The sequence below is a fragment of the Furipterus horrens genome, unplaced genomic scaffold (assembly GCF_987537825.1).
Source record: "Furipterus horrens unplaced genomic scaffold, mFurHor1.1.pri manual_scaffold_8, whole genome shotgun sequence".
NCBI lineage: Eukaryota > Metazoa > Chordata > Mammalia > Chiroptera > Furipteridae > Furipterus > Furipterus horrens.
Genome location: NW_028327178.1, coordinates 51,683,128 through 51,710,958, shown reverse-complemented (window position 1 = coordinate 51,710,958; position 27,831 = coordinate 51,683,128). Strand labels below are relative to the sequence as shown.

Sequence of the window (27,831 nt, the reverse complement as noted above, 5' to 3'; positions counted from 1 at the left end):
GCACACAATGGAAACATTACCTGCAGTAGCATGCTAGTAATGGATAGGTGTCACCTGTGTTTGTTTTTAGTAACTTTTGCACATAAGGTTTTAGAGAAAATACCAGAGCCAATGACATAATACATGTGATCAGACAAATCAAAACATACTTAAAATGAAAAGGCAAACAAAACACTTAGAATATTTCACTCGTTTATAAAATGTATACACAGACCTGGGCCCAACATACTTCACTGCACCACATCAAGTCCTGAAGTCCAATATCCCTTTCAGATAGAAATGTATCTTTTACAAAACCAACACCTATTTTAGGATCAAAATTCGCTTGTATTAAGATTGTACTCAGTAAAAAAAACTGAATACATTTTCTATTGTCCCAAAATTTTCTATGCTAATATAAATGAAACAAATTCAAACCCTATAATGTGTATTTATACTGAAAATGTGTTTCACATGGTTAACAGAATTGCAAAGAATAAAGTCATTTTTCAGAAAGATTCCCAAGGCTTGCTCAGTAATAACAAATTTCCATAATGGGAATTTACTTTGAGTGTCAAACTGGGCAGGAAAAACATCTACTTTTAACTATTATTACAAAATATTATAAAAGGAATTAATAAGCTTGTTAAAAAGGACTTGACTAGGACAACCCAGTAGATTAAATCTTTCTTGGGACAATACTGGAAGAACCTGTTTAGAATGGGGTAAACGCAATAGAGCCACAAGGCATAACATAAACTGATAAAAATCACAGCACTCTTATTCTCATGGTATTTGCTTATTTTATATTATCTTGTAGACAAATTATGATCTTCCAAAATACCAAAAGTAGTGTGAAATTTATCAATTCCTTTCCTTAACAGAATGAGGACTTTTACCTACAAATACTGTAAATCTGAAAGGGTTTCCAAGTGAGATAAAATTAGGCATTATAAATTTCAAGTTATCATAGAGTGGACTTTGTTATCCCCATCTAATGACACGACAGACACAAACAAGCTATTGAGCAAGAATCTGTTAACAGTTTATTTTTTTTTTTATGTTAAATACCATAGGACAGGATTGTAAGGATGAAAAACTCAGTCAACAACTGCCTCACAAGGGATAAGAAAAATTCTGCCATGATATTAGCAAAGGTAAAGGAGAAAATTTACACTGTAAGAGGCACCATTTCCCCACAGAATATCTCTTGGCATTTCCTGAATGAGTGGGATTAGCAATCTAAATAAATCATTTCAAGAGGTAACAGCAACAGATAAAATTTAAAGGGATTATTAAAATAACATTTACAAGACTCTGAACAATTCTTGAACTCTTATTAAAACCACAAAGAACAATTCTTTATTTATGAATTTCATAAAGGACTGAATGTGCAACTGACATCTGCTAGTGATGATCTGGTAATATACAATTTGTCCAGTAGCCGAACAGTTTGTTTTAATTGTGTTTTCTAACCGTAAGAGATCATTAAAGGCAAAGCCTATATGATGCTGTACACACAAAAAAATGGTCACCGTGGGCCATACTACCAATGAAATGGTAGGTAAACAAATCTTTTTCTGGTCAAGAGAAAATAAAAGAAATAGCACTCTGCATGCTTCACTCTACAAGATGAATTTCCCTAGAAAGAATCCAATGAAAATGGCTGCAATTACAACAAGAAGTGAAGGAAGAGGACTGGTGACATTATCTCTGAAGGATGCGGTTGAGGTTGATCCAGGTTTATCTGAGTGTGCTACCTTTCTGAGCCTTAAGCCTTCATCCTAGAAAAAAAATATATGCACAATAAAACAGGTTTTAAAAACAAACATGCACATAAAAGCAAATCAGCATGCATGTGACTGGGGGTGACAACAGGGATTAACTGTTAACTGGCATCAGAAAACTTTTCTAGGGTGATACAAATATTCTAAAATTGCGATGGCTGCACATTTCTATAAATTTACTAAAAATCACTGAATTGTACACTCACAATGAGAGTCTTTATAGAATGTAAATTATACCACAATAATGTTAATTTTTAAATCTGGAGCTGAGAAATATACTCTTAAAAATCTGAAAAATCAGATATGGCTGTATTAACATAGAAGAAAAAATCCCATTATTAAAATTAATAAATTTAAAAATTCTGTACATGTATTTCCAAGGCGGCCCGTGGTGTTTTAACATTGGTTACATCTACCTTATCCAATTAGCCAAAGACTACCAGAAACAAACCTGCAGTCTGACAGGCTTACTGACTCACTGCAACCAGGACACCTGCACAGCAGAGGCACAGGTAGTATCTCACCAAAGGTAGGACTATAGGTTATGAAAAAAAGGGGAAGTTCAGGATGAAATTTAAATAACGTAGTTTTTGATATGCTCAAAGTAAAGCAGGAAAGCTGTGTGTAGAAGTGTCAGCACCGGATCTAAACTATAAAGTAGACACTAAATGCTGTTTCTTTCAAAAGTACAAATTACAATAGATGTGGAGTGTTGCACGCAGAACACACACTGATCTGAAGCTCTGCACCTAGACTGAAGAGGGAGGCAGCTTTTCTGCACCAAAGTGACTTGATGATCCAGACAAGAGTGGGTCGCTTCATTATATGATGGTTTCACACAACCAAGTTTCTAACAGTCTATGATTTCAGGGGACAATGTTTCCCAGTAAGAAAGCAGTAGTCACTCAAGATAGAAAATTGTTATGACACTTTGCCAGCTGCAGTAGCAGTTGGCTTTATCTGTCTTTGTCCATCATTCCAACCAGATGAATGGCAGGACACATTTTTATTTCCTCACTGCAAGCTACTTTTTATATGCTCACCCTAATTCTTGTGTACCAAGTATAAGAGTCCACCTGATGCCATACTGTTTTATTTGCATTACTAGATTTTATGAGGGTTTGTGGATCTTTTTGGTCTTCTGCTAATTAGTCCTGTGTGGTGAGAGCAATGATTTTCAATCCTAACAAGAACTTTAAAATATGCTCCTAGTGATTCTGACTCATTAGGTCTGAGGAGGGCCTGGCCAGATGCATTTTTAAACAGCTCTCTGTGAAATTCAGATACAGTCTGGATTAAGAACCACAGGGGCAGAAGAATAAAAAGTGTTTGTGATCAGACATGCTCAAGAAAGTATGGCAACAAATTATGATGAGCCTTATGTATAAAATGTTAAAAGAGCCTGAAATTGATTCTATAAGCCAGTAGTCTTTTTTATCTTTTAAACAGTAGAATGTTTTTTCAAATAACATCTCATAGAGAGCATCAGCCTATAAAAAGTTGAGACCAGAAATTATCTCCCCATTCACTCTTCTTCTTTACCAGCCCTGCCCTATCAGTACCAACCATTCCTACCTACCATTTCCACTTCTCCCCTCGCTACCAAAAGAGAAACAGTGGTTTTTTGAACAAATACACAGAGCATGCTAAGGAACACATCTTTCATCAAAGGATACAATTGTGCAAGTCATGGTAGATAAAGTAAAAGTTAACAAAACTGCATTATGTGTGAGTATGAAATGGAGATAATTTTTCCACTATCCAGACATGTGCTGGGGGCAGGGGGTCTCTGAGGGGTTAACTAAGCAATATGAAGAGATAGCCAGAAAAATTATGTCAGCACTGATCAGTTCAAGATATAGTGCCTTTGATTCAGAGTAGTTTCTATATACACTTAACAGAAAAACCAAATGTAGATTAAGTCCCATAACTTAAGCTTATTTACTGACATACTAGTAATTTTTGTATCATCTATCAATACTTCAATACAAAAAGCTAAAAGAAACCCTTAAAAATAAATTTAAAGGTATTCAAATCTTGAAATAATTACTTGTCAAAGGCTAATAACCACCATACATATTCAAATTAGTCCTCAATTCAACAGTCCATTCATTTATTCATTCTAATATACTAATGACTACAAATGTATGTCTATGAATGCAAAGGTGACTCCACAGTCCTTGCCCCCAAGGAAAGTACTATCCCCTAGAGCAGTGGTTCTCTAACTTCCCTAATGCCGCAACCCTTTAATACAGTTCCTCATGTTGTGGTGACCCCAACCATAGCTAAAGCATAGTGATTAATCACAAGAACAATATGTAATTATATATGTCTTTTCCAATGGTCTTACGCAACCCCTGTGAATGGACTGTTCGACCCCCAAAAGGGGTAGTGACCCACAGGTTGAGAACCGCTGCCCTAGAGGGAGAAATATATCCAACAAAGGAGACAGCATTCCTAAAGAATTTTTCTTTTCTTTTCCGGAGGGAGAGTATCCTATAAAATGTTATACTGAAAGGATGACAAGAAAAAAGTACCAAGAGACAAATAGGCAGGTATGGATGTGCTATGAAGTTAAGGACAAGAACTCAAGGCATTTCAGTCAGAGGGAAGAACTTAAGCTAAAGCAAAAGAGGGTGACAAACACAGAGAGGCTTCTTCAGGCAACTGTAGCCCAACACTGTCCAATACAAACATAATACGAACTCAAATGTGAGCCACAAATATAATTTAAAATTTTTCTAATAGCATATTAAAAAAGTAAAAAGAAACAGGCAAAATCAATTTTAGTAATATATTGTATTCAACAGAACATAACCAATATATTACTTCAATATGTAACAACAGAAAAGATATATTTTACCTTTTTTTGGTACTAAGTCTAAGTTATTGGTGTATTTTATACTTACAACACATCTCAAGTCAAACTACAGTCATACCTCAGTACTCATTGGCTTCAGAACTCGTCAAACCATGTACTCGCTGCATTTTGACAAGAAAAGTGTTTCAGCACTTGGCGCTTGCTCGCCACTCTGTGCCTCTCTCACAATGAACCAGAGGTCGATGTGTCAATATCACAGTAGCTCATGTTGGTTACAGCACTCATCACAAGTTCCGGAACAAATTAATGACAAATACAGAGGTATTACTGTAATGTCATTTCAAGTGCTCAATAGCCGCCACTCTATGAGCAGCACCATTCTAGACAGTTCCTATGACTAGGGCACAGAATGTGAAGGGTACAAACAAGAGGAAGCTAGCAATGCCTAGGAGAAGAACTTGCAGGCAATGAGAAGCCATGGTAAAACTGTTAAAAGAGGCTGGGAGTGGGAAACAAAGAATAGGACATAATCAAATTAAAGGAGAAAGAATTGCTCAAAAACTGATAGATAAAATGGCCTAGTAATATTCGCATGTCTTATGCCTTCATTTCAATCAACTTATTTTCAAAATACAACTTACTCTCAGGTGTCGATTTTCTTCTGACAGCTTCATTATTTCTCCCTGAAGTCTTTTACACTCTTCCATGAGTTTCCTCGTTTCAGTATCATTGAGTGAAACACTATGTGGTTTTGGCATGGGTCCATCTTGTTTAGATGCATTCAGTGGAACCGCTTTGCTAGGTTCCATATCATTCTGTATTACAAAGACAGTGGGAATTTTTTAACTGACTAAATCTTACATGTTTTAAACAAGTAAAAATTTAAATTCCACATCATTTTTTTCAAAATAATTATTTAAAAGTTTTGATAATTTTCAACTTCAATATGAATTATTTTGGTAGCAAATGTTATAGTCACCTATGAACAATTTTAGAAGAACTAAATCAGTAAATGTCAGCAGTGAGATAAAGCAAATAAGCCTACTCCCTCCTCTACTCCCATAACCCTTTGCACTTACCTCTACCAAAGCACTTATTGTATATCATAATAATGCATTTTTGATGTTCTTTCCTTTAATAATTCAGAGGCTGGGAAAGCAAGAGTCATTTCTCTTTGTACTGACCCTTACCCCAGCACTTTGACTAACAGTAGTTATTTAATGAAAGTATGCTGAATAACTGCCGACAACCAAAATTCAAATACAAAGGTCATTTTCAGTGCTCTGATTCTGCAATTCAAATTAGGTTCTGGGAAGGTAGAGGGTATGTTATTGTAATCATTTCAATAAAATTAGGAGACTAAGAAAAACATTTAAAAGAAAATCTACCTTCTATTAATGGGGAAAAAAATAACTGAAGGATATAAAACCTTGAAAGGGAGATAATAAAACACCAACCAAAAAAAGGGAGAGCAGTTAATTCTGCTATTTCATGATCTCAAACATAAATGATTCTTCAACTTATCACTGTTTATTTTAATTCATGAAATTCAACATGGAATCACAGTACTCAAGACACTTTTAAAACTATGAGCCCCCAAAATCTTAATTCTCAACAACACTTACCAATTTAAAACTAGTGGCAAAGGCATGAAGATAAAATACCTAAGGCAGTATATTTAAGTACTCCTGAGCCTCAATAGCCTTCAATCCTAACATCATTTATCCCATCACATACAACATAACAGTATTAGTGCAACAAGTAAGTCATCTTTTTATTGAAAATTTTATTTGCTAAAAATTTAATTTTAGGTAAAAAGATATAAACTGCTTTGTTCAGATATAAACTTCTAACAAAAATATTCCCCAATCAATTTTATGGCATTTCGCAGTACTCATTGATGAGATTTTAATTACAGATTATACACCCTATCACATCATTCCAGCTCCTGAATTTATATTGAGTAAATAGTTTCTTCAAAAGGTAAAATTAGTATTTTCTTATGAAAGGGAGGTGACTTGACCATTACGCCTAAATCCATGTAAAAATTAATGTTATAATGAGATCCTAATGCACAACATTATATAGTATTTGACCTGGATTTTTCCATTTTTCTTTAGAAGCTTCACAGTTGTGAAGGGTTTTTAAAAAGGCTACTTCAATTTTCTTGTGAGTTTTTCTCTTGCTTTCTTGTTCTTCACCCTATCTTTCCATCTACAACCAATCCCATCTCTCTACTGTTAAAAATCAATTCCTGATAACATTTTGCTTTCCACCATATTCTTGCCCTTAATAGTAATTATATTTCAAAATGTTTTTTCAAGTGTGTTCAAAGTCCAACCTAGAATAAGTCCAACTTCTGAAAATGGGGGTGGCATGTGCCTTCCTCTATTAAAAAAAAAAAAAGGCAACAGTGAACAATATGGCAAATGAGGAATCTTCAGTTTTGGTAAGAGTTGGGGGAAAAAAATGTCATGCTTATACCAAAAAGTTAACTAAAAAAATTAAAAGAAAATCCATGAGGCCAATAAGTGAAAAGAAAAAAAATTTAAATGAGAAATTATCACTCTTCACAATTAGATTTTTATTTTTAAATAAATTCTTAAACCAGAGGAGAGGGGGAAGGGGATAATGGTGGAAAGAAGGGGAAGGCACTAGATAAAGATGTATGAATGACCCACGGACATGGACAACAGTATGGGAACTGACTGCAGGAGCGGGGTTGGGATGGGATGAAGAGGGCAAAGGAGGAAAAATCTGAGACAACCGTAATAGAACAACAATAAGAAAAAAGATAAAAAAATAAAAATTCTTGAAATTCCAAAAAGTTTAGAATTATGAGGAAATTATCTCCCATTATCTCAACCCAACACAACTATTATTTATCTTCCAATATTTTTTCTTAAGTCCATTTTGTAAAGTCCACATACATGTAGCATTTTCACCTTTCTTCAATTATGCGTATATCTTTTATTATCATTTTAAATGACACATCATGCCATTAGATATTCTATTCTGTGCTTTACTAAAATTACTTAAACATTTCACTCAGACATTTGATGGGTAGTGTCCCATTCTTTGGGATTTAAGTAATGTATCAATGAATATCTTCTTACGGTGGCAGATTTAGATTTTTTTACTGACATTTTCCTTAATGTTATATCGCTTTTATAACCAAAAGGAGAAGAAATGTCGTAACCAATCTGTGGAGCATAAGCACAAGACTGGGAATGCAAAAAGGTATTTCAAAAGTAAGCCAAGTCAGTCATGAAACAAGTTACATGGAATACAATTATATCATGTACTATTTAGGCCCCCTACAAAACAGTCAACATACATAGGAGATGCAAAGAAATCTAATGTATTTATGTATATTTAAAGTATAAGCATATATAACCTAACTTAACTAGGGGTAGAGGGGGGGTAGGGGGAGCTGAATCATTCATGTACTAACAACCTGAAGAGCCTGATGGGAAACACTAAGGCTGCCGTGACTTTAAAAGTATAAGCTTCCATTCAAGAGCTCCATTAGTGAGGTTTGGCTCCAGGAAAACTGCTTGTTCCTTGAGAGTTCTTCAGACTGGTCCAGAAAGTGGAGACTGGTTGTTCTGAGAACCATGAAAAAAGCAAACTAAAGGGATTCAACAACATGCTGTGACTCTTAGGAAACTGATGAATACTAACATTACATTAACATTGTAACTTAGAATAAACCAAAAGGTCAAGGCCATGATATCAATTAAGAAAATGGACCCTATCTTGTTCTTTTTCTACTGTTTTATATTAGTCTATATGCAGTAATACGTATCTCCTTATGGGAACTGAATTTACTTCTGTATTCTTTTTTAACAACCTTCAGAATTTCAATTCCAATATTCTAAGTAATTCCTATTGTGGGTAATTAGACAAAGAGAGGGCTAGGAATTGAAACTAGGGAAAGGTAAAATAAGGCAAAGTAGATTTCTTCAATGACGCCTTAAGAAGGACGGACAAGCTCAAGAATATAAATATGGGACTACATTCTTGTGACTCTTTTAAGTAAGGGGTGTAAATATATAAACGCTAAAGCCAAGAGCTATAGCATGAAATTGTTTGGAGACATAATTAAGGCCTTACTCTAGGAAAAAGATATTGATAGTATGAATAATAAGATTACTGAAGATTTATTTTCACTCTAAACAACCAATTTACTCTCTTACAATAGGATCATCAATAACCAGACAAGGATCAGGTTTTCTTACGCCTTAGTATGCATTGTCTCTGCAAAGGCAAATCAATGTATAAGCCAATTGTTCTAACTGTGGGGTTCCTGAAGTTTCCAGTAAGCAAGAAATGGTAAAGGAAATCATACAGCAACCATTAAACCACCTAAAAGTCAACACACACACACACACACACACACACACACACACACACACACACACACACGAAGACATTAATATTCAAATATGACCTAAGATCTTTAGGGCTTATACCACAAATTCTCCTACCTTGGGGCATTGTAAATAACTAAAAATGACAGTTAAAGAGGGGTTACTATTATTTGTATTTGATAATAAAATATAAAAGTGATTTCACTTAACACACACATACACACACACACACACACACACACACACACACACAAATACTTCCCTGGAAAGCAATGTCTGCCAGCTCCTACCTGACTCCTATGCCTACTAGTATATTTAGATACTTATATACAAGCCCAACTCCCTTTTTAGAGTATGCTCCCAAAATCTCGGTGACAAGAAAAGTTATAGCAATTTCATAGTAATGTTCAAACTTACATTCGTCATGCTCACTATGGAGATTTTAAGTGTACAGTTTGTTTTGTTTCATTTTGTTTTAGGCTAATAGTCTGTGTGCATAATTTTAAGTGAATTGTGGTTCTCAAATTTTAAACATAGTTGAAAATTTCAACTGTTTATTTCACATAACACACTCACAATACCACATATGTAGCAGATAACCACATTAACATAAGCAGTAACACTAGTAGACTTCTATGTCTGTTAACTCCCTAAAACAAACCTTCTGTTTCTCCTGTTTAAACACATTGAGTCCCCTGGGGTCATTCTTCATGTTATAACTGGCAGGAGTTTTAACTGTGTTGTTCATATTGCTTATTGGAGTGACTGCCGGAGCAGTCCCTGGTGGAGTTATACCCTGAGGTGGTATGGAAAACACATTCTCAGATTCCCACCAAACCGAGTTCTCCTGCATGATATTGGGAATGCCTAACACGAAGATCATTAGGCTCTAAAATACTGACATTTTATTCTATGAAAAGATGTTATACATAAGAAATAACAGCAATAAATTAATAGCTATGTTAAAGCAGAAAGTACAAATTTCTGAACTTTTTATATTATTTCCCAAATAAAATTAGCTATGATCAACTTGCATTATGTTCCAAGTTTAAATATACATACCTTATTAAATTTATGCTAGTCTCATGTCATCTTAAAATGAATACCTTCTAATTTTGTGATTCTGAATTTTTGTTATTAATCAATACTTGTCAATATCTGAATAACAAGTAGTTCATATTTTCTTACTTTGACAATGCTCAATCTGAACAACTTTTAAATTAAATAATTTTTTCCCCTTGAGGTTCAGAAACTAGAGTGATTTATAAACCTCTCCAGTGCTCAACAACACTCCTCCCAAAATATACACACACACCCCTCTTCCACAATCAATAAACAAATTTAAGATGCATGTAACATTCTTGTATACCATTATCTCCATAATTCTCCTATCTTCTCAAATTCCTCTAATACAGATAAAAAAAATTAGATAAAAAAATTTAGAACTGACTCTGAAATAACTTATTGACATCCAGCTCATTGGATATAAAAACTAAAAGAACTCTACCTTACTAATAATGCACTGTTCCCTACCTGTTGTGTCTCAATAGAAAATAATGTATAGTTAATCATAAAAAGTCCTTATACATGAGACCCCTGAAATGCTCTGTTCTTGACAGCCCTTCATTCTTTATTAAGACAAATCATTAATTTTTCCTAGAAAATGTTATTAACAGCTATTATATGTAGGGCATAAATGAAATCCAATACATTCTAGGAATTTGGAAAATTTTCAAAAAAAATTTTTATTGAACACAAAGACCTGAATGATAGAAATGATAATGAGTTAACTAAAAACACATTCAATCCTGAAAAAATCTACTACTAACTGGGCATTAGGTCTAATACAGAGTTGACAGTAACTAAACAAGAATTAATGATTCAGAAAACCCACTTTGTAAAATATAAAAGAAATGCTTTAGTATCATCTGTCCAACAACCCACGGACTGTGATGAATGGCTCTCACTATTAGCACTGAACACAACTCAATAAACTCTACAGGCCATTAACTTCCTGAAATATATCCATCATTTACTGAAATATATCCAGTCAAAGACCAGCTATTCCCTAGGACTAGGGAGACCACACATTTTAGTGTGCTTAAAGGCAGTATTAGCTAATACCTGTTATTCAGGAATAGTTATTAATAGTACCTCCTTTCATTCTAGAACAAAAGGGTCCCTGGATTCTTAGGTCACTCTATCTATGATCCAAATTAGACAGTTATTTCCCCCCAAAAAAACCTACATTCTAATATTGGGTCAAATAAATTAAATTGTTTTGTCACAAAAAATGACTTCTTTAAACTATAAGGATATCAGTAAAAACATGAACTCAACCACTACACATCTAAAGCCGTCACCTTTCTTATCCTACAAAATTGACAACAAAATTTCTATTTTTTTAAATATAAATGGTATCAAGGTCCTCAAAGAACTTATGAAACCAATAAAATAACATAGCCTTTTCCACTGTTCTTAGAACATGGAAATGCCCAATAACTAATAGCATACCTAAAAAGATCCAGATTATCAAATAGGTATACTTATATATTGTATTTAAATTCAATGCCTATTTACTTCTTGGAAAGGGTGGTGGGCAAGGAGCTAGCTGCAGACAGGAGGTTTCAGAGTGGGATGGAGTGTTTAACATAGAAAACAACACTGCAAAATACAAGACCTGCTCACTACACCAACTTTTGAGAAGAAAGTATCAACAATTATGATAGCTACTGTCTGTCTGTCTACTTTGGATACTAAATTTTTCTACATAGACTACTAAAGATCATAATTTCTGATGAATTCTCTAAATTTGCCATCCTGAGAGTTTTTGTACATTACACCTGAAATTGTCAAAAACTAAACTGAATTTTGCTTCAACTGACATACATTTTACAACATATTGATAAGTAAACTAAAAAAAGAATAAAGGTCAAAGGATCAAGTAATTAACTATACAGCAATCAAACTACAAACCAGAAAGAACTTTTTAACTTTTGTTAATATTGCATATTTAGAAATGCATTTTTCTTGAATAAAGGAGTATCACCTTTAATCAGTTTATGTAGATTGGAATTCAGCTCTTATCAATAATAACATTTTATCAATTCATCTGCAGTAAAACTTTAGACAAAACATTATTCAATAATGCCCTAATTTCCTAACCAACAAGTTTAACTAAACTAAAGATAAACATACAGAAAAAGGATGTTAAGTAAAAGGTTTCATCTTTATATATTACAATAAACAACAACAAAAAAACTTTATCATATATTTCTTACTATTATAAACTCCAGATTTGGCAATGTTAAGGTTTCATATTTCCTAAAAAGAATGAGTTTGCAACATTACACTGATGACTTGACAAAGACACATAATGAACAACTCAGAACTGGGTGTGTGCCAGGGTGCACTCAATTTAAATATTTTTCTCAGTAACTAAGATCTCTTATGGAATCTGTAGGTTAGTAGCAAGCAACACAAGAATGAGCTTAAGAAGTAATAGTCAGGGTTTCCAAAAGTGATTTTACAGGACACCAAATATTGCTTCAGAAGTAGATTGCATTAAATAAAAAAGAAATGCTGGGTTAAACAATACTTTCTTCATTCAGGGCCTATAGTGCAACATGCTTATTTATTAAAAAGACCTAGAATTTGGAGCATTTTTCCAAACTCATTTGACTACAGAACCCTTCCAACCCAAAACACTTTGGGAAATACTGCCTTATAGAAACACAGCTGTGGTTCAGACCTTCTTTTTAACATGCACATGAATCAATGAAGGTCACTTCTAGGCTGTATATAATATAAGATCCATTTTTTTGTGCATTTGAATTTTGTAAATCTGAAATACTACTATACTGAAATATTAAAAGTCTCATGTGAAAAACTTGAAATGCAAAGTCTAAACACTTAAAAATATCCATCAAGAATCATAATAGCAAAGCTAACAAGCCATGTGTGCTGATATAGCTAAACAGCACAGCAGCTGGTGCAGTCTCCATTTGTGGGCATGTGAGAGGCATCTGATTGATGTGTCTCTGCACATGGATGTTTCTCTTCCTCTCTTTGTCCCTCCCTTCCCCTCTCTCTAAAAATAAACAAAACATTTTTTTAAAAAGAGAGAAAGACTTAAGATATTTATCTCACCTTCAAAGTCTACCAAATATCAGATGGCCTCAAGTTTCTCTCTATGAAAGTACTCTACTCATAAAAAAAGCAGAAATGACAGAATGTCACCTTTATGCAATCTTAAATGAATTAATCAACTCCTGACATTCTGGGATGAATAATTCTTTGTTGTAGGAGCTATCTTATGCTCTTAGGACATTAAGGAACATCCATAGCCTCTTTCCACTAGATGCTTACAGCAGCCCTCGCCCTAATTGTGACAACTGGAAAAGGCTCCAGACATTGACAATGTCCCCCGGGTCAGGGGGGATCACCTCTGGTTAAGAACCACTCATTTATACATTGCACATCAATGGCTGCTAACTTCACAAACATGAAAAAGAAAGTTTTCGCCCTCTTAAAAGAAAATATCACTACTTACAAAGCAGTCTTGCCTCTCCCCATGAGCAAAAATAAAATCTCAATTTAATCAAGCCTCTAGATCCAAATATAGGAAACACAGAAACAGAAGTTAAATGACACCACAATGATGCAATCAGCAAAATCTAGTTGGCTGGGAAAAAATTTATGAGATAAAAAATTTTCGTTAATAAATAATTTGCAAGAGAAAAACAGAGGAAATCTAGAGAATAAGAGATTTAAAAAAACATCATCCAATAGCAATATGTGGACTTTGTTTTTTACTTGAATTCCAACAAATTGCAAAATATATATATATATATATATATATATATATATATAAATGCACTTGTAAGATTAATTTGAATGCTGCCTGGATTGTTCAATATCAATTAATATATTAAGCTTCAAGTCCTTATATCTGAATGATACATATTGAAATAGCAACTATATCATATTGAGGATTTGCCTTAAAACAATGTGAGATGGGAAGTAGTGGGGTCTAGGTGAAATAAGATTATCGTAAACTGGTAACTGTTAAAGCTGGTCACAGGTTCACAGGGTTCATAGTACTACTTTTCTAAGAGTTTAGTTTTTCAAAATAAAATGTTAGAAAAAAAATTATCTTCAGCAAATATTCCTTACAACTTAATCAGTCAATAACTATAACTCAAGTCCAAGTAGTTCAGTTAGTGCAAATACATTTTGCAGCTAATTCATCCATGCTCAAAATCAGATATTCTCTGGAGTACTTGAAATTACTGAACAGATTTCAGGTTACTAATAATACCTGGTCTAAAAACGTTCCAGTGCCAAACTACTTCTGCTTATGTTCCACACTGTGGGACTCTGGGGAGTTCATCTGGTATTTGTTCAAGCCCTTCAGACCCAAAACCACTGTCTTGGATTACCATGGGCTACACCTACATGTAGATACACCTGCTACTCTCTTCTATGATAAGGTAAAATGGCCAGGCTCAACTATCATAGCCATATCATTTCCATCAACTTCTGGTTTGGTTTCCAAAGCAATGACAACTACTCTTGACCACGTCAAACTATTTGCTATCCAGAGCATAACATAAGCTCAGAAGAAAGATAGCTCTATAACTAAGTTTGAATAAGTCAACCCTTATTCCACTGAATTTCACTTTCTGGACTATATCTGAAGGAAAAAAAAACTATGTCAAAGAGACAGATATCTGCACCCCCATATTTATATAACAGCATTATCTGCAATAGCAGACATGGAAATACCCTAAGTGGTTGCTGACAGATAAATGAATAAAAAAGCTGTGAGATACATATATATGACAGATTATTATTCAGCCATAAAAAAAGAGGTAAATCTTGCATTTGCAACATTATGGATAAACCCTGAGGTCATTAAGCTAAGTGAAATTAAGTCAAGAAAGACAAATACTATATGATCTCACTTATATGTGGACTCTTAAAAAAAAATTCATAGAAAAAGAGATCAGATTTGTGGTATATTGGTGGGGAACTGGATAATGGTGATCAAAAGATAAACAAGCTTCCAGCCCTCGCTGCTGTGGCTCAGTGGATTGAGCGTCGGCCTGCGAACCAAGTGTTGCTGGTTCGATTCCCAGTCAGGGCACATGACTAGGTTGCACGTCAGGTCCCCAGTTGGGGGCACGAGTGAGAGGCAACCACACAGTGATGTTTCTCTCCCTCTCTTTCTCATTTCCCCTCTCTCTAAAAATAAACAAATAAAATAAAAAAATAAAAAAATAAAAAAAAAGATAAACAAGCTTCCAGTTATAACATAAATAAGAATTGGGGCTATAATGTACCACATGATGACTATAGTTAACACTATGGTATATTTGAAAACTGTTAAGAAAATAAATCCTAAGAGTTCTCATCATAAGGAAAAAGGTTATTTTTACATTTGTTATGAGATAACGGATGGTAACTAGCTTACCATGGCAATAATTTAACAATATAAATAAGTCAAGTCATTATGTTCAAATTTATCCTGTGCTGCATATCAATTATATCTCGAAACTGGAAAAAAATAATAAAATTAGTCAAACCATACAAGTGCTGTCATGTTTTCTCAGTTCTAATCACAACAGCTTTGAAAGCTATTGGTTTCCTGGCAGGCTAGGCAAAGAAAAAGAAAATTCCAAAAGGAAAGCATAAATATGCTAACCTTCACTTTCCAGTAAGAGTATATGCATTCATGTTTTTTGTTTTAAGCAGGTATCTCAAAATTTCTTTTAAAATGCACTTAAAAACACAATAAATAATTTGGTCAAGACTCTGACTGGTGTGGGTCAGTGGTTTGGGCATAGTACCACAAACTGAAAGGTCACTAGCTTGATCCCTGGTCAGGGCACATGCCTGGGCTGAGGACCAGGTCCCCAACTAAAGGCATGCGAAAGGTAATGTGTGGATGTTTCTCTCATACATCGATGTTTCTCTCCCACTATTTCTCCCTCCCTTCTTCTCAGTCTAAAAATAAAAAAAAAAAGAAACCCTTAAATAATAATAATAATAATGATTTGGTCAACATCTAATTACCCTCCAGGGACTTTTTCATTTCAGCTTATCCTGAAAGCGTAACAATAACTGAGTCCACATACATAATCTGCAAGTTTACTTTTCAACAGGGCAAAGAACCACCAGATCAAGGCAATATTCACGTCAAACTATAACCTAATAGTGAGAATTTTATTTATTCATATTATTTTATATATTAAGTCACCTCCCAAAAACCCCACTTACCTTTCAAGATCCCCTTCAGCCACAGAAAGATTCAAATTTGCATTTCAGAAGAGAACACAGAAAGTGGCCACAACCCATTCTACACAATTAGACTAGTACTTTTTAAACTACACACATATCCCTCAGTCCCCCGAATTATATTTACATCACAGTAATCAAAAAGCAACATAAAAATTGTTTGCTAAAGAATAAAATCACATTAAAGACAGGAAGATATTTATAAATAAACTTACAATAAGATGATAAAGAATGAAATCCGATGGATTTTGACCAAAATCAATACTGACAAAATACCCAGGAATAGCTAAACTTGGAATAAACTGCTTACCCACATAAATTAATCCCTTTAGCCTCAGAATGCTGGTACACAGTTGCCAAAAAATGGTTTATGTCTGTTATTTAATTATATTTATGTCTACAAATGTGTCATTCTAAAAAAGAACTTGAACCCTAGTTGCTGCGGCTCAGTGGATTGAGCGTCGTCCTGCGAGCCAAGTGTCGCTGGTTCGATTCCCTGACTAGGCTGCACGTCAGGTCCCCAGTTGGGGGCACAAGTGAGAGGCAAACACACAGTGATGTCTCTCTCCCTCCCTCTCTCCTTTCCTCTCTCTCTAAAAATAATAAAATAACCAAACAAATAAATAATTTTTTAAAAAAAAGAACTTGAAATCATTTAAGTGGCAAAAATTTGGTAGAATTAAATAATTCTTCTCCATCATGCAGCTTCTATCTAAAAGTACAGTCATACCTTGGCATTCGTCGGCTTCAAAACTCATCAAACCCTGCACTCATCGCATTTTGACAAGAAAAAAATTGTTTCAGCACTCAGCATTTGCTCGGGACTCCTCACACTTGATAGAAATTGTGAGTCACGATGTTGCCCCCAAGAGAAAATACTTCATTGTTCAGTACTCATCAGTTCTGGCACTCATCCTGAGTTCCAGAACAAATTAACGAGTACCGAGATACCACTGTATTTTTCTTCTTGAACAAACTAAAGTGATTAAAATGAAAACAGCATATAAAGTTTTTTTTTAACTAAGGACTCAGTCTTATAAAGTGGAATAGCCGTTATTACACACCCCACAAAGTTCAAAACAAAAGGAAAATTAATCTCAAAGTAACTGAGAGCCTGTTAAAAGCTTACAATTTTCTTACATTTCCTACTTACCAATTTATCATTTTCACTGGGCATTTCAAAAACACATCTCAATTTAGAATCCATTAATTCATCGGGTTTTGCCTCTTTCCACTAAAAACAAACAAAACCATACTTGAGACAGAAGAGATATGATCATGACAAACAGGGTTTGCCTCAAGGGACAACTAACTAAAGGATTAGTGTAGCTGCTAGGAGCAGGAATGCTGTCTTTGGCTCAGCCAAGATGCAATGCTGCACTGCACTATGTATTGATCACCCTGCCTTAGTTACCTGGCAGTGCCACAGAACTTTCTATACAATCCTCCTAAAAAGAGCTTCTATTACCCTCGTTAAAATCACACAAACATCTCTATAGAGATTATAGGACTTTTTTATTAATAGCATTTCTAAGAAGTACTATTTCAAATTTCATTCTTGCAGTCAGGATTATCTATAATAACCAGATTTATAGATTTTTTAAAAATTAGGTTTCTCAAATGAGCACTAAACAAAACCCACAGTTTAAATAATATTCCCCAAAATAAACTTTGTTCGATTTCTATACTTACCACAGCTTCCATATCTGAAATGTTTGGTGGAGCAAAAATTGTCTGTACCATAAACTTGTGTTTACTCTTCTCATTGGGATCATAGTCAAAAGGCTGTAGCATTACTAAATAAGAAAAAATGACATATTACATTGTCTTCTGCATTTGTTTGCTTCTTATTCCTATTATCTGATTCACTAGTACACAAGTTTAAAGAAAACCAGGAAGGGTTAAAGAAGCCAAACACTGTATTATTCACATGAGGGAGTCAGTATCAACTTTATGTTTTCTAATTATTTTAAAATTTTCCACCTTTCTGACTTGCTAAGTCTTTAGCAACCCACAAAATAAACAAGTGGGTATTAAAAAAAAACAAGTATCAATCTCTGATTTTACCCCCTAAAGTTACATTTGAGAGTTTTAAAGACCTTGCCAAAGATTAACTATTCTCATGCCTACGAACTTGGATTAAATCTAATAAATTTTCTATTAAAACTAGTTATAAATTTATGCTTTTAGTAGAAATAGTACCTATTAAAATTAGACAACTGGTTTATCTAAAGGAGAAATGCTAAGTAAATTAAAAACACTGCCATGTACTAGTGTCCTAATATAACTAATTTTTTTTTAATATTTTAAATAAATACCATTCAAGAGGAGTTTATCAATTTGTTTAAACCTGATTCTAGGAAAACAAAGTATACAGGGAAATCACATGGCCTCATGATTCCTAGAACTTTTCTAGCATCCAAATAATTATATTCAAATTTTCCTAAACATTTATGATTGTCAGTAGCCTATAAGATATAAGAGGGTTTGTAGAGACTCCATGTGGTTTTAAATTATGCTAAATTATGTAATATAAATCTAATAATGACTAAATTAGCCAATTACATATGCACATATAGTATTGTGAAAACTATTCCCCTAATATTATACTTAAATTATTTCTAAGATATATGCGTCACCACTTTCAGAAAGAGTAATGCAATTAAGTAAACATGAAAAACTTGAATTATATAAGTTTCTAAGCTATGTCTGAGAAGTCCATTAACTACTATCATGGTCAAAAAAAAATTTTAAGGGCCAAATACACAACAGCAGAAAATCTACAGGATAAACATTCAAAATTCAAATAAAGCACAATAAATTTCCATTAATACTCCTCACTAAGCAATCATTACAGGCTAATCACTATAAGCTAGACAAAAAGAAAACTGCAAACATGTTTGTGACTTTATGACAGTTATACTCAAGGCTACAAATAACAAGACTATACATATATATTTATGGACGTGTGTGTGTGTGTGTGCGCGCGCGCTGCTAAAGGGAGAGAAGGGGAAAAATGGGTATGTAAGTACAGAAAGTCAATCAGGAGAAGTTGCTGGAGGAAGTGTAGTTTGTGTAATTTGAAAGACTCCTCGTGGAAAATCCTACACTAAAAATTGGAAGAGCTAAGTTCCAGTGGGAGAAGAGGGATCTGAAGGCATGTTATGCAAATTAGTGTGTCTGAAGTCAGATGCTCAATACAAGGGGTTTATATGGGAGAAAGAACTTTGAAAATTATACATTAAAGACAAAAAATTAATATAGCAAAACTTCAGCAATCTAGAGGAAAAGGTCGTTCTGAATAGTTCTGTGGATCCTAGGGATATAACTGTTTGCACCAAAAGCTATTTTTAACCACATGAATAGAAATAATTCTATTTTCTTCCAATTTAACTATAGGTTTAAAGCTTTAGAGAGCAATTTCCAGAATGCATGTACTCATTGCTTTATCTTATTTCCCATTCATTTTCCCCAGGAACTGATGGCTTGGACTAACAAATATGAAAGCATCCCCCTCCCAGGCCACCATATCACAAGACTCACTACAAATCTCTTTCTAGGGCCTCCTTGCTCTGAGTTTTTAACTATAGCTACTGGGGGAGAATTTAGGCTCATCAAGAACTCTATGGTCTGTCTTCTACTGCCTTTGCAGTCAGGTCCTACTTTTGAATACTCTCAATAGATCTTCCCTAGGCTCTCACTCTTTACATATAATTTGCTATTTTTAACCTCTGTAGCCTTGAAAACCAGAAAACTGATACAGAATTATTATATCTTAGGAAGACTTATCAGGAGCACCCACCATGTTTTGTTTTGTTTTTAAAGTACACATGTCTAGGCTGTGTCCCCAGACATTCTGATCTGGGAGGGTCCATGTGTACTCCTGCTCCCTGTGTTACTATGACACACAGGAAGAGTTGAGAACTACTGCTATAAAGTAAGAGTACTGTAAATGATCTCTTGTGAGGCCTGAGAGATTCTCCTGTAAGTAAGATACTGTCTCATACTTGGTTCCTATTTCTCAGCTATGTTAGAAACTACTGTCTTGGGAAGTCTGAGGAAAGAAAGGAACATTTTATAGAGGGCATGAATTATGGCATCAGCACAGACTTCTCAGCAACAGTAAGCAATCCATCTATGGAAGGAACCAAGCATACATACTTTTTGGATGACAAGCAAACACAAAAAGTAGTAGTAGAAATAAAAGTTTTCAAGTGCAGAGCACTGTTTACAATGAAAAGAAGAAATACTCATCTAATTTGATATAATCAGCAAAAAGAGGCATTATATATTTTAAGCAAAAGATTTAAAGTACTTCTATAGCTGCATGTAACATGTAACAATACCTAGAGATCTGAATAAGAATGAGCAATCACAAAAATGATGTAATATTTCAAGGATAAAATAATAAGAGCAGGGAATGTGGTAGGGAACTGTAGAAATACAGATACACACTAAAGATACAAAATTTTAAATTTACAATTGCTTATAAATTGACCACATAACACCCCTTCACAGATAAGGCTGAGAAATTTTCCGCAACAGTTTGCATATATATATAGTAAGAGAACAGGACATCATTAAAGGCAAGACCAGAATAACTTAAAAACTATCCTCTCCCACCAAATAAAACCCTGTTAATTAAAAACAAATTTAAAATCATCATAAAATATCAAAATTCAAAACTGTATAAATTCTGGATAAGATGTGCTACCTGAAACAGTCACAGTCGACCCTGGGTCAATAATTCCACTGTTGGGCCTCACACAGTACCGCCGAGGTGCTGTAGTCTTCACTTTGAAACATACTTTTCTATCCGATGGATTTCGCAACTTAAGATTTGTAGTGACTACATCTGTGAAGGGGCCTGTAAAGTTCAAAAACCAAAAACAGGGAAAATAGAATTTTTAATTGGATTGTCTGACACATGGAGCAGAATTCAAAATTAAATGTATATAACCTCAATTTTATTTGAAGTATATATTAAGGTCTTTGTACATAAATATACCAAACAACAGCACTTTTCTCTAAGTGGTAGACTTACAAATGAGTTTTACTTTCTTCTTCATTCCTTACCATACTTTACAGAATTCCTATATCAGCATGTAGTATTTCTATCAAATAAAAGTATTTTGAAAGTTTCAATTTATGAAATAAGTCCACAATTATATTCTTACAGTAGGCTAGTACCACATTACTGAAGAGATCAGAATTTTCCAATGGTGTGCAAGCCAGTGCCAAACTTCAAAACTCATTTTACGAGTCAAGTGCAAAAATCTCTACATGACACTAAATCCAATGATAACAGTGCTCTTGCTTCCCGCAATTAGATTTGACTCATTCATTCATTCACTCACATATTTGTTAAGTAGTTATTATAATCATTGTGCCAAATATTCTAGATACAAAGGTTTTTTTGTTTTTTGGTTTTTTTAGATTTATTTCTTAGTGAGAGTGGGGAGGGAGGGAGAAAGGGGGAGACAGAAACATCAGTGAGTTTTTACCTCTACCATGCCCCCACGCAGGGACCTGGCCCACAACCAGGCATGTGCCCTGATCGGGAATTGAACAGGTTAACTTTTCCTTCATGGGAAGAAACCCAACACACTGAGGCCACACCCCTCAGATCTAGATAAAAAATTTTAAAGCTTTGGTTCTACATCCCAGCAACACGAAAGAAAGAATCCAAACAGGTGATCCAATCCTGCCTGAATTAAAGGAGGGGAAAAGATTACAGCCATTTTTGCTCTTGGCTAAAGAAAAGCCTAAAGACAGATTTACAGATTAGACAATAAAAAGAACACCTGTTAATTCAGAGACAGAGCATATACTTAAAAATATTTGCCAATGAGAAGGGATAACTAATACATCTAACTAACCCCAAAGCAATTTTAAATGGTTTTTAAAACTATCTAAGTTACAGTTTTTTAAAAAACCAGAAGATTGAAATCAAAGACAACTACTATAAAGTCTTTCTTTTATTTAAATTGAACAAAAGTAAACATGTCTTTTAAAAATGCAAAGCAAGCAGATCTGCCTAATGCAATGAGAGGAAAAATAAATAAATTTTAAATGCAAGTACTTTAAAAGGTACTTATTTCAAGTCTTAGGAAAAGAAATTATAAAAATCCTATGTTTAAAGTTTCTGAGTTATAAATTATTTTCTAACAAAGATTTAGAACTTGGATGAGAGGATGAAGATACAAATGGGAGAACATTAGAAGAAAACATATGAAGGCAGAAAACAAGTTTCAGAAAATAATTTCATGTAAAAATAGTCAATTAAATCAACAGGTATACATGTCATTTGTGGGGGAGAAATGTATACATACAATATACAGGGTGGGGAAAAAGTAGGCTTACAGCTGTTTGGAAAATAATACAATGATTAATAAATAATAATAAACTGTTTCCTGTATTCACAACGGTAAACCTACCTTTGCCGCGCCCTATACATATGAAGTGTAATCTTTTGAAGTTGCTTTAATTATATGGTCAAGTTAATCATTCAATTTGTATATCATTTTACATCATCCTTTGCTTCTTCTTTAATCCCAACTGCTTGCATTTTTTTATCAGCAGCTAATTAGCAACTCCACCATACGCTGGCATGTGTGAATAAAGGAGAAAACTCCAATCTGCCCATTTTATCACATGAATCCATAAATTGGTTAGCTACTTATGCATTTTAAATTGCTGATAAAACTAGGAGTCTTAAAGGCATAGATTCCAGTCCTTAACATTCTCCAAGTCCAAAAATTACTAGGTAATTGAGAATCTATAAATTTTTATAGGACTACCTCAACTAGGACTTTTAACATGACAAAACATTTCACAAAATTTTAATTTTGAACAATCCTATATTTTCATGACAGAATTATGTAAGGATTTTTAAATTTTAAATTCAATTTTTATAATTCTCAATTTTAAAGAAAAACACTAATTATCTAAAACAAGGTAAAATAACTGATTTTTTAAAACTAATTTAGAAAATAAACATGTCAGTTTCCATCAACATGAATTCTAGAACAGATCTTAAACTTTATATTGCCTAGCAGAGCTTATAAATATTCAGTAACAGATTGTGGTCCTTCAAGACATAAAAATGCAAACTACCTAAGGATGAAGATAATATGTCAAAGAAAAAATCTCCACCAATTTCAAACAAAATTCTTAACTGGGTAAGTCAGCCTTATCAGTAAAGTGTAGAATTATTTATAATAAACCCACCTAACAAATGGATGATATATTTTGCTCCTTTGTGTCCCTCTAACCAAGCCTCTCAACATGGTTGCTGCCAGCAGACTCTAAGCCATTCTCCTGGTTAAAATGGAAAATGAGCAAGTACTGATAACCATCAGCATAAGAATAAGCAGATTATTTAATAGCTAAAAGAGGTCTTGGGAATAAAGATATTATCTGATCCACTCTTACGGGGAATAAAGATATTATCTGGTCCACTCTTATGGGTCACAGAACTCTTTGAGAATCTGATGAAAGCTATACAGTATCCCCAGAAAAACCTACACAGGCAAATGGTCACAATTTTACACAGAATTTTTTGGGAGTAGGGTGAGACAAGGAGATTAGGTGAGGGTGGGAGCGAGACCTGGAACCCTGAAACCTGCAGATTACAAAGACCTAATAAAATCTACTTTACATAACCTCAAAAACACAGAAAAAAAAAATATGTATTTACTTGCTATAAAACAATCCTAAATCCCACAGTAATACTGTCCCTTTCAGGTATTTTTGCCTGACATTTGTGACTGGGTGGAAAAGAGGAACAAGATGTTATAGACGTTCTGCAATGCCAAGGCAGACCCATATAATGAAGTATTATGTCCTTATCCCACACCAAATTTTCAAATACCTCTCTAAAAATTCATATTGATGAAAAAATCTTTTTCAAAAATTCATCTACTGTGTAAAACGGGAAAAAAAATGTTCTTTCTCCAAAACTTTAAAAAGTGAGTTTACCATTCCAAAAAATTATTCTATCAACAGCAATGTCACTCGTGTTACTTGAATCATGTAACTCCAACATATCTGTATCACTCAACAGACATTTGTAGGTGATACATTCACATGACTCTACCTATATGCATAAACATTCATATTTTGCCCTTATTACAAAATGTAAAGAAAACCAGTCAGTCCTCTATTTAGATATAACTGTTGCCTTACTTAAGTGCAAATGTATTTGTTATAAGTAGGTTGAAAGCATCTGGCTACTTCATTATATCTTCTAGCATGTGCCCAAACATTTACACAATAAAATGCATATTTAATTACAAGTTTACTTTCTTTTTCATTATCACTTATGTTATAGTTAGGAAATTATATTAAATTTTTAATTATGTATATTAGCAGGAATTTTATATATATTTCATTCTGGGATGGTAAAGAAGACATTAGAAAATATAAAATATTAAGAAGGGATATTGTATCATACAGTGTTTAAAAATGCTGCATTATATTAATAATCTCTTGATTTACTAATTGAACATTTATCCTCTACAATGTGCAGGTGGTTAAAACCATTACAAAAGACAAGTTAACAGTTATGAAAAAAGGAGGACAGGGGTTAAGTTAGCAGGCAAAGAAAGAGGTAGTAACTGGAAGAGGGTACAGGAGGGCTCTGGAATGCTGGCCACGCTCTGTTTCTCATCCTGAACATTACTTTTGGTAATTCCTTAACTATACATATTTTTTATACAAAACAATAAAGTGTTGTTTTTTTTTTTTTAGAAAAGCTAATCCTGATGTAATGTTTTAAAAAAAAAAAAAAACAGTGCAAAACAGATTTTTTTTTCTCAGTTTTATTCAAATAAAAAGCAGTTTGGGACGTCCAGTCAAAGATGGCAGCATAGGTAAACACAGCTCACCTCCTAGCACCACCATATCAAAATTACAACTGAACTATAGAACCACCACCATTCATAACCATCAGAATGGAAGTCCTACAACTACTGAGTTAAAGAAGAAACCATACTGAGACTGGCAGGAGGACCAGAGAGGTGGAACAGGCTGGTGTAACACCCACATGTGGCAGATAAAAATTGGGAGGGATATCTCAAGAACAAGGAGTCCCTGCTCCACACCAGATGTTCCAGCAGCAAGAATAAGTCTCCATAATTTCTGGTTATAAAAATTTGCAGGGATTGAGGCTGTAGGAGACAGAAACTTATATACAGTCCTAGGCAGTTCCTCTTAAAGGGCCCACACACAAACTTACTTGGACTCACTCCCTCTAAACTCCAGCACAGGGGGTAGCAGATTACAAGGCATCAGAAACATACAGGGAGGAACTGAATTGTTCAGCATCAGGGCCAGAACTGAGGGTCAGCTTTCTTCCAAACAGAAGTGCTGACAGAGGCCACTGTTCCTTTTCTGAGCCCTCCCCTCACAGAGTCACAGAGGTGGCAGACAGCACAATAACAGTCTCCATCAACCAGACTATCACTGTCTGCCCCACCCTGGTGATTCCCTGAGGCCCAGCCCCACCCAACTTTTGGGCCCAACAAGCTGTTTCCAACAGTCTTTTCCATACCAATGGCTTGTCTTGGTCCATACGTCAGATTTTCCTAAATTCTCTCAAAACAAGCAGCATCTAGCTTCAGCGAGCGCTGTACCTCTCACTAAGTTGCCCCAGTCCGGGCACTAGCAGCAACCAGCCTTGGTTCTCTGCGTGGCCTCAACTGGGCACCTCCAGGCCCAACATAAATAGCAGTCATCTGCAGATCACTTTGCAGCTTAAGCTGTGTGACCCTGAACAGAACACAGACAGTGGATGACCTTGGATGTGCCAACAGCAATCAAGGCTCAACTACAACAAGAAGGTGTACAAAGCCCACACAGTGGGCACACCTTGAATACCCAGCTTGGGTAATAGGGTATGCTGTGCCACTGGACTCTACAGGACACCTACTACATTAGGCCACACCACCAAGCCTGGGAAACATAGCAGTTTACCTAATACATAAAAATAAACACAGGGAGGCTGCCAAAATGAGGAGACAAAGAAACATGGCCCAAATAAAAGAACAGAACGAAACTATAGGAAAAGAATTAAAACAGAATAAGCAATCTATTAGATGCAAAATTCAAAACACTGGTTATAGGATGCTCAATGAAATTGAGAACTTCAACAGCATAAAAAAAGATCCAGTCAGAAACAAGATACACCAATTGTAATAAAGAACAATTTACAGGGAAACAACAGTAGAATGGATGAAGCCAGGAATCAAATCAGCGATATTGAATATAAGGAAGCAAAAAACCACCAATCAGAACAGCAAGAAGAAAAAAAGAATCCAAAGTAATGAGGATAGTTGTAAGAAGCCTCTGGGAGAACTTCAAGTGTACCACCATTTGCATCATGGGGTTGCTGGAAGGAGAAGAGAACAAGTCAAGAAATTGAAAACCTGCTTGAAAAAATTGACAGAAAACTTCCCTAACTTGGTGAAGGAACTACACATACAAGTCCAAGAAGCACAGAGTCCCAAACAAGATCAATCCTAAGAGGCCCACACCAAGACACATCATAATTAAAATGCCAAAGGTTAAAGACAAAGAGAATCTTAAAAGCAGCAGGAAAAAAGCAGTTTGTTACCTGCAAGGGTACTCCCATAAGACTGTCAGTTGATTTCTCAAGAGAAACTTTGCAGACAAGAAGGGACTTGCAAGAAACATTCAAAGTGATGAAAAGCAAGGACCTACAACCAAGAATATTCTACCCAGCAAAGCTATCATTAAGAATAAAAGAACATGTAAAGATCTTCCCAGACAAGAAAAAGCTAAAGGAGTACATCACCACCAAACCAGTACTATATGCATTGTTAAAGGGTCTCCTTTAAGAACAAGAAGATCAAAAATATAAATAAAATGACAATAAATATATATCTATCAACAATCAGATCTGAAACAGTGGTCCCCAACCCTTTTGGCACCAGGTATTGGTTTCATGGAAGACAATTTTTCCACGGATCAGCGGGTGAATGGGGGAACAAGAGGCGGAGCTCAGGTTGTAATGCGAGCGAAGCTTCTCTCCTTTGTCTGCCACTCACCTCCTGCTGTGTGGTCTGGTTCCTAACAGGCCACAGACCAGTACCAGTCTGCAGCCCAGGGGTTGGGAACCCCTGGTTTAAAAAACAAAATAAACAAACAAGTAGAACAGAAACAGAATCACTGATACAGAGAACCTTTCTGATGGTGCCCAAATGGGAAGGGGTTGGGGTATGAACAAAAAAGGTGAAGAATTAAGAAGTATAGATTGGTAGTTACAGGATAGTCGTGGGATGTAAGTACAGCATAAGGAATAGAGTAGCAAAGAACACACATGCATGACCCATGGACAATGGTGTGGGAATTGCCACAGGAGTGGACAGGGGGTAGTGCTGGGTGGAGGGGGGCAAAGGAGGAAGAATTGGGACAACTGTACTAGCATACAATATAAAAAAATGTAAAAGAAAGAATAAAAAGCAGTTTTGATGAGGAAGTGAACATTTGAAGCAATTTATATAGAAAATACTTATTGAGAATTTATAAAACTCAATCCCTATAAACGAAG

The 27,831-nt window shown here is 34.7% G+C and overlaps 1 protein-coding gene across 1 annotated transcript in view; it reads right to left on the bottom strand.

Annotated features, from left to right (window-relative positions):
- Positions 1 to 1,002: 1,002 nt before the first annotated feature.
- Positions 1,003 to 27,831, bottom strand: part of VAPA (VAMP associated protein A) — a 43,302-nt gene continuing 16,473 nt past the window's right edge. The window contains exons 2-6 of the mRNA XM_090285815.1: positions 20,974 to 21,126; positions 17,952 to 18,055; positions 17,413 to 17,493; positions 5,229 to 5,402; positions 1,003 to 1,763 (exon numbers count right to left, since the gene is read on the bottom strand). Coding sequence (XP_090141941.1) covers positions 1,605 to 1,763; positions 5,229 to 5,402; positions 17,413 to 17,493; positions 17,952 to 18,055; positions 20,974 to 21,126 — 671 coding nt within the window. The 3' untranslated portion in view covers positions 1,003 to 1,604. The remainder of the gene's footprint in view (positions 1,764 to 5,228; positions 5,403 to 17,412; positions 17,494 to 17,951; positions 18,056 to 20,973; positions 21,127 to 27,831) is intronic.